The sequence below is a fragment of the Coptis chinensis genome, chromosome 5, assembly GCF_015680905.1.
Source record: "Coptis chinensis isolate HL-2020 chromosome 5, ASM1568090v1, whole genome shotgun sequence".
Taxonomy (NCBI): Eukaryota; Viridiplantae; Streptophyta; class Magnoliopsida; order Ranunculales; family Ranunculaceae; genus Coptis; species Coptis chinensis.
The window spans coordinates 64871971-64887562 of record NC_141460.1 but is presented as its reverse complement, the minus strand read 5'-3'; the positions used below and the strand labels follow the sequence as shown (position 1 = coordinate 64887562).

The window sequence follows — 15592 nt, the reverse complement described above, 5'->3', positions numbered from 1 at the left end:
AGGGTTAAGCTCCCCCTTGGTAAAGAAATCTTGAACAAAAGCAACAATACTGCTGCCTACAATATCCCAAGTGTTTTGATAAAAACACCCTTGGAACCCATCAGGTCCAGGAGCCTTAAGGCTGCCCATCTTTTTCACTGTTCTCCAAATATCCTCATAAGAAGGGATAGCCGTAAGACTCTCATTTTCCTTATCTGTGATACAAGGGTTGAAAAGATTTAGGATATACTCATTTCTTGGGGATGATCAGAGTGGTAGAGATTTCTAAAGTAGGAGTTAATATTCTCCCCTACTTCAGTTCTTCCTACACTCCATCTCCCCCCTTGCCTCCGAAGCTTTTCTATACTATTCTTCCTTCTTCTAAAAATGGTTGTGTGGTGGAAAACTTAGTATTCTTCCCCCCCTCCTTCAACCAGTGAATAGTGGATTTTTGTTTCCAGAAACTTTCCTCCTTTACCAACCACTCAAACAGCTCAGTTTTTAAACCTTTTGCTGTTTCATAATTGGCTAAAGAGAAAGGTTTCTTCAGCACCTCTTCCAGCTTTTTATTGACTTTTTTAATATTGGTAAAGATATTTCCAAACACTTTCTTGTTCCAAATGGAGAGATGCTGTTTAGTTATCTTATGTTTAAAAATGACATTGATATCCGGCAAATCATGAGAAATAGAATTCCAAGCAGTAGAAATAACAGGCATGCAAGTACTATCAGTGAACCACATGTTATAGAATCTAAAGGGTTTTTCATGGTCTCCTCTACTCTCCTCTATGTCATTTAGATTTATCATGATGGCCAGGTGGTCTGAACTAGCATTTACCACATTATATACATGCATATTAGGAAAAAAAAGAAAAACCCAAGCATCGGTAGCCATAGCTCTATCCAAATCTTTCAATTATGTGACTTTGAGGAGCTCTATTATTGCTCCAAGTATACTTAGGGCCCTTAAATCCTAGGTCAATCAAGCCAAGATCATTTATCAAACCATTGAACTCCTCCATACTCCTGTCCAAAATACTTCTTCCCCCAATTTTTTCATTGAGAGATGAAATGGCATTGAAGTCCCCAAACATGCACCAAGGCCCAGGGATCAGGGCAGCTACATCCCTGAGCTCCGACCAGACTTTATGTCTATTACATGCTAAGGGTGCCCCATACACAAAAGAAAAAAACCATGTTTCAGAGCAAAAATAATTGTTTAATTTACCTGTCACCTGGTTCCTTGTAGCCCCCAGGATAGTTAGGTCTACCCCTTCCTTCCAGAGAACAGCAAGGCCCCCACTCCGACCCTCAGCTGGAACACAATAGCAGTTTCTGTACTTTATCATCCTACTTATCCTTTGCATCTTTTCCAAGCCTACTTTTGTTTCAGACAAACAAATAATATCCGGATCAAATCTACCTATTAAGTCCTTTAGATTCTGAATTGCCGTGGAGGAGCTTATTCCCCGGCAATTCCAAGCTTGTATCATATCTGTCGAGGCAGCTGTTGTGGGACAGCTACCGCGAACCCTGGAGGAGACATCAGACCCCCACTGCTTCCACTACCACTAGACTGACTCTTTCTCTTATCAGCTACCTCTTTCTCTTTTCTAACCTTACCTGAACATTCCCCCTTATACTGTTTCTGCTCTATACCAGATCCCTTTTTGATCACCCATGAATCATCCACAGCTATTGGCTTTGGTTGTGGGAACCTGATCTGAGTAATACTATCTTCAGAATCATACTCCCCTCCTTCCACACTGCCTTGAGCAAGTTCCATAGGCATGTTCCCAACCGACACCTCTTCTTGTCCCCCATTATTCTGCGCATCCAAATTTGCTCCTTCCTCTTGAGAGTTGTAGTCTTCCCCCCATTCTGTAAAAGCATCAGAGGGAATTTGGTCCTCAGGGATGGAGTGACCTGAGTCTTCAGATGGGATGGTAGAGTCCAGGGATCTATTAGAGATTGATGGGTCAGTGGAGACTTGTGAATCACTTGAAATGCTTATCACTGGTGCTTCATCAGGGATGAGCATATGCCCCAACCCTCTAGCTCGCAAATCATCAGCCTCTCTTTTTGCTTTTTGACCGCCTTTACTACCTTCCTAATACAAGATCGTTCCCATTCACCATCATCCATGTTTCCAAGCCTTCTCCCGCAGCTATCGAGTTTTCTTTTTTCCCCCACTTCAACCCCTTGTAATGAAACCACACCTCTTTTACCCAACCCCTTACCTTTACCTTTACCTCGAGACACCAACTTCTTAAAGCCCCTACCACGTGTGCTTGATCCAGAGAAACTAAAAGGGGTTGGTGTTGTTGCTGCTGAGGTGTTGATTTGCAGCAGCCCATCTTGTTTGCTATTCTCAAGATATGGCATGAATATCTCGAAACCAGATGGGAGAGCTTTCGGCGAGGCGTGCACCTCTTCAGATCTGTTGTCTAATCCCACAGATCCACTTCTCAGAGCTAGCACCCCTAGGTCACCAGCTGTATCTTCCAGAGAATTCAATTTGTCCACCCAGACTTTATTTGCCCCATCTACCCTATCCATCTTTTGGGGATCCAGATCCATTTGTGAGTTATCCAATCCCCAGATTACTAGAGCTTGTTGTGGAGCTCGCCCAAGGCCCAAACTCAGACAGTCCTCCTGGGCTACCTTATGTTGAGACTCCAGGCCTTTTGCCCAAACCACTAATTGATTGTTTCCCCCCCCTCCTCCGCCGACCCTCCATGTCATTTCCCCAACGGCCATCGACATAGGATCATCTGGAACCTAATCTATCCGTTTTCGACTCGGTCCGGACGGATCTGTCTTCCTCTTCCTCCCTTGTCCGGCTTCCTCTGTCTCCCTTGTCCTGTTCTCCTTCCCAGAAGCCTCGTTGGCACCCCTTAGTGGAGTAGAGAACAGCCCCATCCCTACCCGCTGTCGATGCGCACGGAGACCCTCTACTGGGTTTGGAATCTGGTCCACCTTGGTTTTGGGGGTTAGGAGATAGTGATGTTGTCGGGGAAGAGGAAGTCGCTCCATTGTAAAACACATTTGCCCTCAACAGAAAAGAGAAGTTGTTCTTTATATCTTTAGGAGAACCTCCCAGTTTCCTTATCTCTGCACTGTGCTTGTCTCGTATGCTACAGAAATGCAGATCATGCCCAATACATCCACAAAAGTAACAGAAAATGTCTAACTTTTCGTACTTGAAGGTCACTGGAATAACTTCTCCCATCTCCGTGCAAAGTTCCATACCTTTAAGCAGCCGTTCCTTGATGTCCATCTGAAAGCACCCAGCAAGAAAGAAATGTTTTTGAATTCTGATGAGCAACAGATATCAACCCCTTTCACTTTACCAAGATTCATCCCAATGATTCTAGTATTCTCTTCATTTATCCGATCCCTTGGGAGCCCATGTATTTGGACCCGAAATCCACTCTATCAAAGCTGCCGATCTGCGGCCCAATACTTCTGAATATTTACCTTTTTTGATGGATAATATGAATCCTTGTATAACCCAAGGTCCATTCTGTTTTACATGATTGTACTCCTCCACATTATCAAACACCATCTTGTAAAATCCTTTTGTGATCATTTCAATGTTTGTTTCTCCCTTTGTTTTGCCAAAGATCTATGTACCTGCCAAAAAATCTGTCAAGGCAATATGTTTTCCTCCATACAGCTTCCCAACTAGCGTTGTGTTTGCTTGTGGATCTTCTGCCACGTTTTTGCAACCAATATTAACTTGTTTCTTCTCCTTTGAGCAGAACAGATTCTTCATTTCAGCTTGGAGTTTTTCTATGTTTGTTTTCTTTTGGATTTCCTGTAGAGCCTCATCCCTCACATCTTTTCCTTTTGCCCCTGCCATCTGTGACCAATTGAGCCAGTTAGCTGCCGCTACCCAGGCAAAATTGGGTTGCAGAATTAGACAAGTAAATTGATAGAGCCCAGATGTAGAAGGTGGATCTGTGTATTTAGACAAGATATGTAAAAGAAGAGGCCTTAGAGAATCTTTTCTACCCTAGCTTGATAGATCCCTTTTGATTCTCTACTCAGTAAGAGAGAAAAAACCGGGACCCTGACCCGGATAATGTTAGTACACCCAAATCACTCGGATTCTCAGTTTGAAATTTGAACAAGAAAGAGAGGGAAATTAAAAGAATGATTCAAGAGAGTAAAGCTGCTTTAAGCCGCAGTAGAGCTTCTTGATGTTCTTTGACCCCTGTATCTTGACATTTGGGGGGCACACGCTCACAACCAAAAACTGCCCCTTTAATTTGTTTGGAGAAAGGCGTTGTTTCCACGAAGTTGTAATTGTTAGGATTAGAATGAGTTTTAGACGTTTTGTACGTTTTGTACGTGGAGTTCACTTCATCCTAAAAAAGGGCATTGACATATTTGACATGCACTCTTGTTTATGCCACTTGTTCTATTTGACGATCTCATTATATGCACATACAGATTGTGAAGAGCATAATGGTCAAACTCCAAACGCGTTATTTTAATTACTTTTCTTCTCTTAATATGGGGTTGTCATTCTTTTACAGATGAGATATGCTGCAAGTAGTATTGTATATGGACTCAAAAGCTTTACAGTGGTGTGGCTTGATTTTATTCCGGAATTGGCCATTATCCATTAAGGGCATCTCCAATGGGGGGTGTAAAATTACACTTCCACCTAGGCTCCACGTAGGTGCCATTAGGATTTTACACCTCTAATTGTATAGTATTGTATAGCTCATAAATATCCACACTCTATACTCTCCAATGGAAGAGTGTAAAAAAAATAGATTTTAAACTCGGACGTCACTCCAAGTGGCGTCCCTCTTTAATTTAAACCTGGGGCGCCACTTGGAGTGGCGTCCGAAAGTTAAAAAAAAAGTTTCAAAGCGTGTGTTGAAGTGGCGTCCGAAGTTTTTAAGTTAAACGAGACGTTATTTTAAGTGACGTCCGGTTTTTTTATTAACTAATGGCGAGAGGGGAATTCCCCACCCTCTCTATTAGCTAATACACTATTACCTACGGTTTAGCACCCCCATTGGAGAGAGTTTTTTGATATTTGAGGTGTAAAATTTCCACTCTATACGGTTTACACCCCCCATTGGAGATGCCCTAATTGACGCACAAATTTCAAACCACGCAAATAATTGAAGCAGACGTAAACTTTGGACCATCATCTCAAGTTCTGTTATTATTGTTCTTATTATATTATTATTATTATATTTACAAGCTTGTTGGATACCATTGCCTCTACAAAGTAGAAACAAAAGGTGAAAAAATTCATCTTGAGCTACATTTCAAATAGCTCCTAAGCCTTTCCCCAGACTACACTGGTGTGAATGTGTGATATTATGATTAAAACAACATAGCTGTATCCCTGAGCCGGATGTTCTACAGTAGAGACTACAAAACCATTTGGTAACAATGTAAGAGCATCTCTAGGTGGTGGTAGCATACTCTTTATATTTAAAGAAAAAATTTGAAGAAGTCGGTCGCAAATTTCGATCAACTCTAGGTGGTCGCAAATTTCGTCTGCAAATTTACTTGACGAGTCCACCCTGCGCGACATTAGTACTTGTGTACGACAGTACCAATGGCGCGCGATATTGATATTGGCGCGCGCCAGTACTAATGGCACGTGCTATCAAATATAAAGTCCAAACTTTTACGAAATTACTTCATTCCCACCCTAACACTCCAAAACTATCTCCACAACTATGGCTTCTTCTTCATCATTGCAAAAAACTAACCAACACACCGACGTTGCCGAATCAACTCAACAATCCTGTTATTTTGATACACTTGATCAAGAGAGGTGCCAAATTTGCACCTCAAAAAGACACTTTGCGTTATTATGCAAGTATTTGAACAAAAGGTGTTCTAAAGCACCACATTGTCAAGATTATATGCTTATACATAAAAGTTTCAACGAGGATGGTGAAGAAGTCAGATTTTTGAAATGTCCAAATGGTATATGTTCTGGTATGGAATATATATATATATATATATATAGACAATTTGTTGATATGCACGTGTTGTGGCGAGAATGATCATTGGTATAGATATTGCCCAAATGCACATATATCATGCCCAAATGGTTGTGATGGTGTTAGAGAGCTGAAAAAATTTGCGAACCTTGAAGGAAAAGATCTTGATCTATTGAAGTGTTTACTGTGTGGAAAATGTGAGTGGTTAGGTGTTGAAATGGAAAAGGTTAAGAGTAGTTAGAGTGTTGTAATGTGAGTGATTAATGTTAATCATTTTATTTTCTATGACTATGTAACTTTTTTTTAATATGAATAAACTTTAATTTTATTAACATTGTTTATTGATGATTAAAAATAAATATGCATGTACGAAATTAAATTACAACAATCAATGTGGGTCACCCCTAATGCTCCATAAATGCTCGACAAGGTCGCTTTTAATTCTATCATGCATAGTCTTTGATTGAACTCGTAGAGTCCCCTCAATGTAGTGTTTCCGAGTAGGTGAGATCTGTGGTTGCCTTTCTGGATCAGGAATGTACCTCCTCATTTCATAATTTTTATTCTTAGCTCCGATTATCATATTGTGCAATATGATATATGCTCTCATAACAGTACCCATTGTCTCCACATGCCATAATTTGCAAGCTTTTGCCAAAATGTCAAATTTAGATTGCAAAACCCCAAAAGCTCTTTCAATATCTTTTCTTGCAGCTTCGTTGCGAACCATTTCGTCTTTAGAGCATTAGGGTTTGAAATTGTTTGTATAAATGCTGCATAATCAGGATAGATACCATCAGCTAAATAATAACCCATATTATAGCTATGCTGATTTACATCAAAATAAACAGGTGGAAAAGTACCATTGATCACGTGCTCAAATACCGACGAGTTGTCCAACACGTTGATGTCATTATGTGACCCTGACATCCCAAAAAAAGAATGTCATATCCACAGGTCTTTGGTTGCAACAGCTTCGAGAATAATATATGGTTTTCCAGAACTACCACTGTAAACACCTTGCCATCTAGTTGGACAATTATGTCATTCCCAATGCATACAATCAATGCTTTCCAACATACCCGGTCATATGGCGAATGTTTCTCAGATATCTGCAATATTTGGCCTTCGCAAGTAGACTGAACCGTACAATTTGATAATTGCATCACAGAAATGCCTCAACGCCTGGTTGCAAGTATCCTCGGAAATATATAATTGATCGTCTAATTGATCAGCCACCGTACCATAACCAAGAATACGCAAAGCTACAGCCACCTTAATCAGAGAATCTATACCAGGTTTACCAACATTGTTAAATTTAGGCTGAAAGTACTTAAAATGAGTCTGAATATCGTTGAAAATGTGAAGAAATAAATATTTTTTCATATGAAAGCGCCTTTTGAAATCCTCTTTCGGAAAGACAGGACGATCGACGATAGATACCATCAGCTAAATAATAACCCATATTATAGCTATGCTGATTTACATCAAAATAAACAGGTGGAAAAGTACCATTGATCACGTGCTCAAATACCGACGAGTTGTCCAACACGTTGATGTCATTATGTGACCCTGACATCCCAAAAAAAGAATGTCATATCCACAGGTCTTTAGTTGCAACAGCTTCGAGAATAATATATGGTTTTCCAGAACTACCACTGTAAACACCTTGCCATCTAGTTGGACAATTATGTCATTCCCAATGCATACAATCAATGCTTTCCAACATACCCGGTCATCCACGTATGGCAGAATGTGCAAGCAAGCATTCTGTATCTGCAATATTTGGCCTTCGCAAGTAGACTGAACCGTACAATTTGATAATTGCATCACAGAAATGCCTCAACGCCTGGTTGCAAGTATAAAAAATATATAATTGATCGTCTAATTGATCAATCGCATACCATAACCAAGAATACGAAAGGTACGACCACCTTGATCGAGAATCTATACCAGGGTTTACCAAAGATTGTTAAATTTAGGTGAAAGTACTTAAAATGAGTCGAAATATCGTTGAAAATGTGAAGAAATAAATATTTTTTCATATGAATTAGCCTTTTGAAATCCTTTCGAAAAACAGACGATCGACGATAGATACCATCGCCTAAATAATAACTCATATTATAGCTATGCTGATTTACATCAAAATAAGCGGTGGAAAAGTACCATTGATCCGTGCTCAAATACCGACGAGTTGTCCAACACGTTGATGTCATTATGTGACCACGACATCCCAAAAAGAATGTCATATCCATTGGTCTTTGGTTGCAAAGCCGAGAATAATATATGGTTTTCCAGAACTACCACTGTAAACACCTTGCCATCTAGTTGGACAATTATGTCATTCCCAATGCATACAATCAATGCTTTCCAACATACCCGGTCATCCACGTATGGCAGAATGTGCAAGCAAGCATTCTGTATCTGCAATATTTGGCCTTCGCAAGTAGACTGAACCGTACAATTTGATAATTGCATCACAGAAATGCCTCAACGCCTGGTTGCAAGTATCCTCGGAAATATATAATTGATCGTCTAATTGATTAGCCACCGTACCATAACCAAGAATACGCAAAGCTACAGCCACCTTGATCAGAGAATCTATACCAGGTTTACCAAAGATTGTTAAATTTAAATTTTGAAAAGTACTTAAAATGAGTCTGAATATCGTTGAAAATGTGAAGAAATAAATATTTTTTCATATGAAAGCGCCTTTTGAAATCCTCTTTCGGAAAGACAGGACGATCGACGAAGTAGTTGGCTTTCAAGATTTCCAAAGTCAGAGCATAGTTTCTGTGTTTCACTTTTCGGCCCTTCTCTGAACCACCATGTGGTGCATTCGGAGCATGTAGTTGTGCTTGTGCAAGTACAGCCAAATGATGCTTCATAAGGGGAATGACGTTAACAAATTCTTCATCAAGACTATCTACCGAGTCTTCCGCTGGAGAAGATGAAGAAGAAGACAACGATGAAGATGAAGAAGAAGACAACGATGAAGATGAAGATGAAGATTGAAGGGGAAACATCTCATACACTCCATGATCCATTTTTTGGCAATGTGTGTGTGTGTTGTTTGTTAAAAATTGATGTGAAATGGTTAAATTGTTTGATAAAAATGTTTGAGTTGAGAGTATATGTAAAATGAAGAAGAAAATAAGTGTAGATATAATTGGTAGAAATCTGACCGTTTTTTGCTATTTTTTTCCCGTTGGAGCACGCGACAGTGGTAGTGGCGCGCCGTAATTGTGGTCAAAGTCAAAAAAATGGGGCGACATTACTATTGTCGCTCTGCATCCGCATCTAAATTGCCAAATTTGCGAACAAAAATGCGAACAGACAGGCTATGCGACCATGAATGAGGCCACCTAGAGATGGAATTCCGGAAAATTTCAAATTTTTCTTCAAATATGAAGAAAAATACATGTTATACTACCACCTAGAGATGCTCTAACATAACAAAACATAAAATTTTAAAAAGCAGAGGGCCCAATCAATTCTGTATATCAGAACTAATCTGTTCAAATTCACACTTTAGCCATTCTTTATAATCCAGACTGTCCAAAACCAAAGATTGCTTAAGCAAATAAAAACACCTGTAGTACCTATATATGGCTATATGAACATAGAAATAGTCAACATGTCCACCAAAACTAACATAAAGACGCAATTTTGTATCAACCCCATAGAATTTCAGAAGGCAGATCAATTGGTAGCGGATCCCTGTAGCAGTCCATCTCTAATCTGGGCAGCAACATCACGAACGGCCCCTGGTCCGTGAGGAATGAATACAGCTGAGGATTTAGAGGAAGCGCCAATCTCCTTCATTGTATCAAAATACTGAGTAACAAGAACCATGTCCATCACATCCTTAGCTGTGGTTCCAGGTACATTCACTGAGAAACCAAGCACACTATCTCTCAGACCATCAACGATCGCTTGACGCTGACGGGCAATACCCAAGCCAGACAGATACTTTGATTCAGCCTCACCCTCAGCTCGCTTGATCTGTAGGATTTTCTCAGCTTCTGCTTTTTCGTTTGTTGCCACTCTCATTCTTGCAGCTGATTAAAAATAGAATGGTTCAGAGGGAAAATTACATCTTACCAACTCAATATAATGTTGTCAAGGAATTATCCAAGTACGATAAAAAAAAGACACTCTCACTGATACTAGAAATCTTTATGATAAATAGGCAAAGTGACCAAGCCCTAAATTTTAGTGCAATATACACCTGAATACTCGACATCTCCCATTTCTTTGAACAGGTTATACTGTTACTATGTAAACGCAGTATTTCAGCCATACATAACATAACAAGTTGTAGACCAGTATACTAAAGAAGTCTTTGGCATGTCCTAAGCTAAAAGCTCTACCCCTGTAAGAACAATTTCTTAAACATATTACTCCAATGCAATCTTAAAATATCGGGGCACAGAGACAAGCTGTTAACGAGGTCTTTTTAATCACTACTGTTAATGGAGTCAAAGTGAACATTTCAGTTTTCATATGCACCGTTAGTAGAGCCTTAATAGGATAGGATAACGAAGGACACTGACAAAAAGAATACCTAACAGAGAAGAAATTAGAGGACAAAAACAAATTACTTACCAGCATTGATTTCATTCATTGCATGCTTCACATGTTTATCTGGCTCTATATCAACAATGAGTGTCTGAACAATCTCATACCCATATGCAGACATAGCCTTCAGAAGAGAATAGGTGTAAGCAACATAGGCAGTCAAGTTAACCTTTGAGATCAAAAGCTGTATCAAACGCTCTTAACTAATTGTTTACCTTCTCAAGTTCTTCTTCCACAGCTTTTGCAATATCATTTTTTTGCTCAAAAGCATCATCAAGAAGGAGCTTTGGCACGCTTCCTCTAATCACTGAAAATGTGGAAGGTTCGAGTTCATTCTCTACCAAAAACAGAAAACCCAAAATAAAAAAAATTCTATACATATTAAAACTTTGAATTTTACCATCAAAAACATATGCCTGAATTTGATTTCGAGTATTGCTCAACTTATAAAATGCATCACTGGCTTTGTTAGCTATGGCACGATATTGTATAGATGCAACAACATTGACAAATACATTGTCCTGCAAAACATAAGACAACAAAAGGTCAAACAAAAGAAAAAATGTATATGAAATACCATGGAGATTAATATCATGTCCACATCATGTCAATGCATCAAAATGTATAATGACATCAAATAAAATGTAAAAACACAAGAATAACAGGAGTTTTCATTTCCATCACAGCCAATTGGACGTTTTTCATGGGGATACAGCGGCAAATCCTTCAATTATCATGAAAATTAAATTAAGCTCCAATTTATGGCCATTATTATAATTTTACTGAATCTGCAACTTGCCTAGAGGATCATAGCCAAGCAACAGACTTCTAAGAAGGCATGACATTTTTTTTATCCCTATAGACAGCTGATCAAAATTTTCAATAAGATTAAATAGTCAAGTGGAAAACTATGCCAAAAATGAAAAAATGCTATAAATGTTGAGGTAGAATTGGCCAACCTTTGTCTTAGTCTCGCACTTCACATCTAGCTGCTGCAATCGAAGTGAAAGATGTCCAGCAATCTGATAACCAAGAGGCCATGGGAGGCAGTGGCATCCCGGCTCCATTACTTCGTCAAACTTTCCCCATTTCTCTGTGATAGCAACATTGGATTGGTCCACTTGAATACAGCAGCATGCATTACCCATGTTTTCTTCTCTCTATTAGCATTCATAAGAAAGAACACAACTAATCAATGCTTTATATATGGCATATTGGCAACAAGATTATATAAAACGAAACAAAATACAAGAACTCGTGTGAATATTTAATTCATGTAAGTTCCATTCTCAGTTAACCCTCAAATAAACAAGAGCAATTGTTATACAATATCATCTAACATCAAATATTAACATGTAACAAAAAAAAATAGCACTAAACATTACGTTCTGCATTAGATTATTAATAGAGTTATCTTCGCTTAATAGATCAGCAGCAGGACAATTTGAACTCTTTCAGCACTCTATGAGGAAACTAAACACTAGCATGCACACATAAGATTGAGAACTGACAAACAAACCATTCACGTAAATAACCAGTAAATAATTAGAACTTAGTTCAACATAACCAGCAAGAGTAACTTACATCAGTTCTCTTCCAACACAAGATAAAAGGAGGTAAGCTACAGAATATAAAAGATTAGGAAACCAGTGAAGCCTTCTCAAATAAAATGGATTTATATAGAGCAGAACGATCATATACACCCAAGGAACCTATTTCCTTGTGTTTTCCCAAGTCTACAATGCCTACAAGTCAATGTATACTATTTCAATAATTCCATATTAACATGTTATAATAAAAGCCATTTATATGACTCAACTTGACGTGCCACACCCTCAAAACAATTTCTACCTAGTTGCAAACAATGGAATAAAGTTGAGCTGTTCCTACCACCTACAACTTGCCGTTTCCATATAGTCAATAAATTAGGATAAGCTCATAAAAGCCTTAAACATCACGTCGAAATATTATCCCATCGAAACAAACACCATAAACAAGTCCACATCAACATCCAAAAATAAACAACAAAATCGGCGAAATACCTCTAAAGAGTTGAGTGGTTTAGTTGGCATGAGCTGGTTTTATACTTGTGGGCCCAGAGGTCACTGTATGAGGCGATTTGTTTCATGATCTTTGTGTTGATTAATCTTGGACCGTTTGATTTGTAGAAAATATCTGAGTAGATAAAATTATGATTTGGGTGCGTAATTAATGTGTTTATCAGGGTCGCAGTTTTTATAATACTGTGCTCCACTGCTCCCATTCACCTAAGAGGCTAAGAATTAGATGCCTATCTCTGCTGCGGTTTGTGAGAATTGGGTCCTACTTAATCCTAAAATGGGTTCGACACCATGGCGAACCCTTCCACAGTCCATATCCACAACCTCGATTTTGGAACAATTTGATCAATCGGATAGAGTGTTGGACTGACCTTGGTGGTCACATTCACGAAGAATATACCACGTGCGAAATTGACGGACAGATGATTCCTTTTTTATGTTCTAGTTTTTTAGGGAAAACGTTTTTTTGTATCGAGGTTATTATCTCAACGTCATGGGGCCATGAAAGGGCCGGCTCTGAGACTTGGGTGGGCTCTTTTTCTCAAAATGGGCTTTTTTTCTTGGGAAACAAAAAAAAATGGGCTTATCATAAATGAGCACGTCAACATATTTTAAAAAAAAACTCATATTTTAAGAATATTTATTTTTCTTCTTACAAAAAATACTCCTAAAATTGGTCTATTTTATAATTTATAGAAATCTATTAGGTCTTTTAAAATGTGGTGAGAAAAAAAAAAAACAAAAAATACGCTTCATTTGAATTGTATGAAGGGGGGTAATAAAATAATTAACAACCCAAAAAAGAAATCCAAATTGTCGTCGAACACCCAAACTCTCTCAAATCTCCAAATCATGAAAAAAAAATTAAACCAAAGAGAAGCAGCAGTGCAGAATTATACATCTTTATAAGTGAGGTGACACTATGCAACAACTGTGTAATAATACTCCCCAATGACTAACAAGATGTCAAGAACCAAATTTGGCGGAAGCAAGTTTTGCTGGGTTACATTGTTTTGATACTACGGAAGAACCTTTTTATTAATCAATTGCTCGACCATCGGTCACAAGTCTAACCTCTCCAAACTTGCACTCAAAAAATTACAAGAAATTAAAATAAATTAACCAACTTCAAACATCACTCTTCACCTTTTCAATGCCTTCGATAGCTGAACTTTTCTGCTTCAACGTTGCATATACAGTCAACTCTGATGCACCCCCACCAGGCCCCGCCCTGAGCAAGTGCAATGTCGGTGACCGCACAGGGCCTCAATATACAAGGCCCAAAAAAAAAAATATTAGTAGAAAATGCCTATTTGGCAAATCACACCCCCAAAAAACTAGAAATTTCACAAATCACAATAAGCAACGGAAATATCCCTTCATATTCTCTTTCCCCATTAATTATTTTCGTAAAAATAGGAAATAAGATATATAATAAATGAACATTATCGAAAAAATAGATCTTCTCAACGACTAGATATCTCTCTCAACGATACCTCATTAATTATTTGCCTCAATTACTCAAATAAAAAAAAAAAAAAAAAAAAAAACCCTCATTCACCATTTCACTTTCTGATCATCTAGTATCCTTTCATTCTCAAAATTTCTTTTTACAATTGTGGATTTGTATTAGTTTTCACTTTGATTATTCACCTAACTTTTGATTCTTCTTCAAGTAAGTTAGAGATTAAAATCAATTTTCCCTTTCTTAAATATTATTTTAATAACTCAATTTAATTCCAAAGTAATCTAGTCTAATTTAGTGTTGTATATATATTTTAATTGCAGACATTACAAATTGTCATGTGAATTGTGAAGTGTGCAGTGACTTCATCAAGGCAGACGCATACCACTATCGTTCATCTTCATTTAAGTATTAAGCATATCAGGAGACTTTTAAGTATACAAGAAAGACTAAATGGGCTAGCATTAATATCTATTGAAAATGAATTCTTAAAGAAAATTAACTTTGAAAGCTTTTGCAGCCAAAAATGCGAGAAGGGAATATTTCGATAATCCATTTTGTGTTGATGGAAGAGTACTGGAAGAGGGCCACATTTCGATGTTTGCACAGGGCCATTGAAAACTCAGGAACGGCCCTGACCCCCACCAGGGACAAGCTTTGGATGTTTAATAATGTTTCTTGCTACTGACATGGCATCCTGTTTGATAGGTACATCTTCTGTGAGTGTTCACATACAGGACAAAGAAGCATTCAACATAAGTTACAAAGGTACTTGAAGGTTTCTTTCGACTTCGTTCAAGAGGTCCTTGCTAGCCCCTCTTAAAAGAACAGTGCAAGCTTTTGGATCTTTACACTCCACGATGAAAAGAACTCTTGATTCTTCTCAGAACTCTCCATAGAGGGGATAGGGTCATTCATAATCTCAAGCCAAAGCATCTATATTTTGGAAAGCGCGGAGCTGGGAAAACTGATCGGCATTAGTTTGTTTGTCTCATACTGTTACAGAGGGATGAAACAAATGGCGTTCTTGCTAGGAATGTAGAGTTCTCACAGCTGGTCATTGACTACCAAAGAAAAGTCTGTGAGAGTTCTGATTCTTTACATGCTGTTGAAGAGCTTTCAAGAAAGTTAACTATGGAGGTTAGACTACTTTTGAAGAACCTTCTATACACTTTCTACAGTTAATTTTCACTACATTGATTCCGTTTATAGGTATCTCGATCTGTTAAAGCATGAAAAAGAGTTTGTGAATGCTGAGAAAAGAGCGGTCTGATGAAGTTTGTAGTTTGCCATAGAGGGTCCATCAGCTTCTGTTTCAACCCCACGTCCCCGTCCCCAAAAAAATAATGTAAAACGAAAATGTTATCCTCTATATTACTGTCTTGATCTATTTAATTTTGTTTAAATCGTCTAGGAGGCGAGAGTCAAGGAAATGAGAAAGCAAGAGGAGTACTTGAAGCAAGTTGAGGTTGGTTTGCTTATTTTATCCTTTTTATAAGGTTTGTTTTGGCTTAATCAATTTA

At 38.3% G+C, this 15592-nt stretch overlaps 1 protein-coding gene and 1 long non-coding RNA gene across 2 annotated transcripts; both read right to left on the bottom strand.

The window, feature by feature from the left end:
• Positions 1-6260: 6260 nt before the first annotated feature.
• LOC147498351 (uncharacterized) lies at positions 6261-7047 on the bottom strand. The gene is made up of 2 exons (XR_015194282.1): positions 6827-7047; positions 6261-6736 (listed from the first exon to the last, which is right to left on the bottom strand). It is a non-coding gene; the product is annotated as an uncharacterized LOC147498351 (long non-coding RNA).
• A 2384-nt stretch (positions 7048-9431) lies between these two features.
• Positions 9432-12428, bottom strand: LOC147498350 (hypersensitive-induced response protein 1). The gene is made up of 6 exons (XM_086560365.1): positions 12129-12428; positions 11504-11704; positions 10945-11065; positions 10760-10851; positions 10572-10668; positions 9432-10024 (listed from the first exon to the last, which is right to left on the bottom strand). Exons 2-6 carry the CDS (start codon positions 11690-11692, stop codon positions 9666-9668), a joined length of 858 nt encoding a protein of 285 aa, XP_086416491.1. The 5' UTR covers positions 11693-11704; positions 12129-12428; the 3' UTR covers positions 9432-9665.
• Between the last annotated feature and the right edge of the window lie 3164 nt (positions 12429-15592).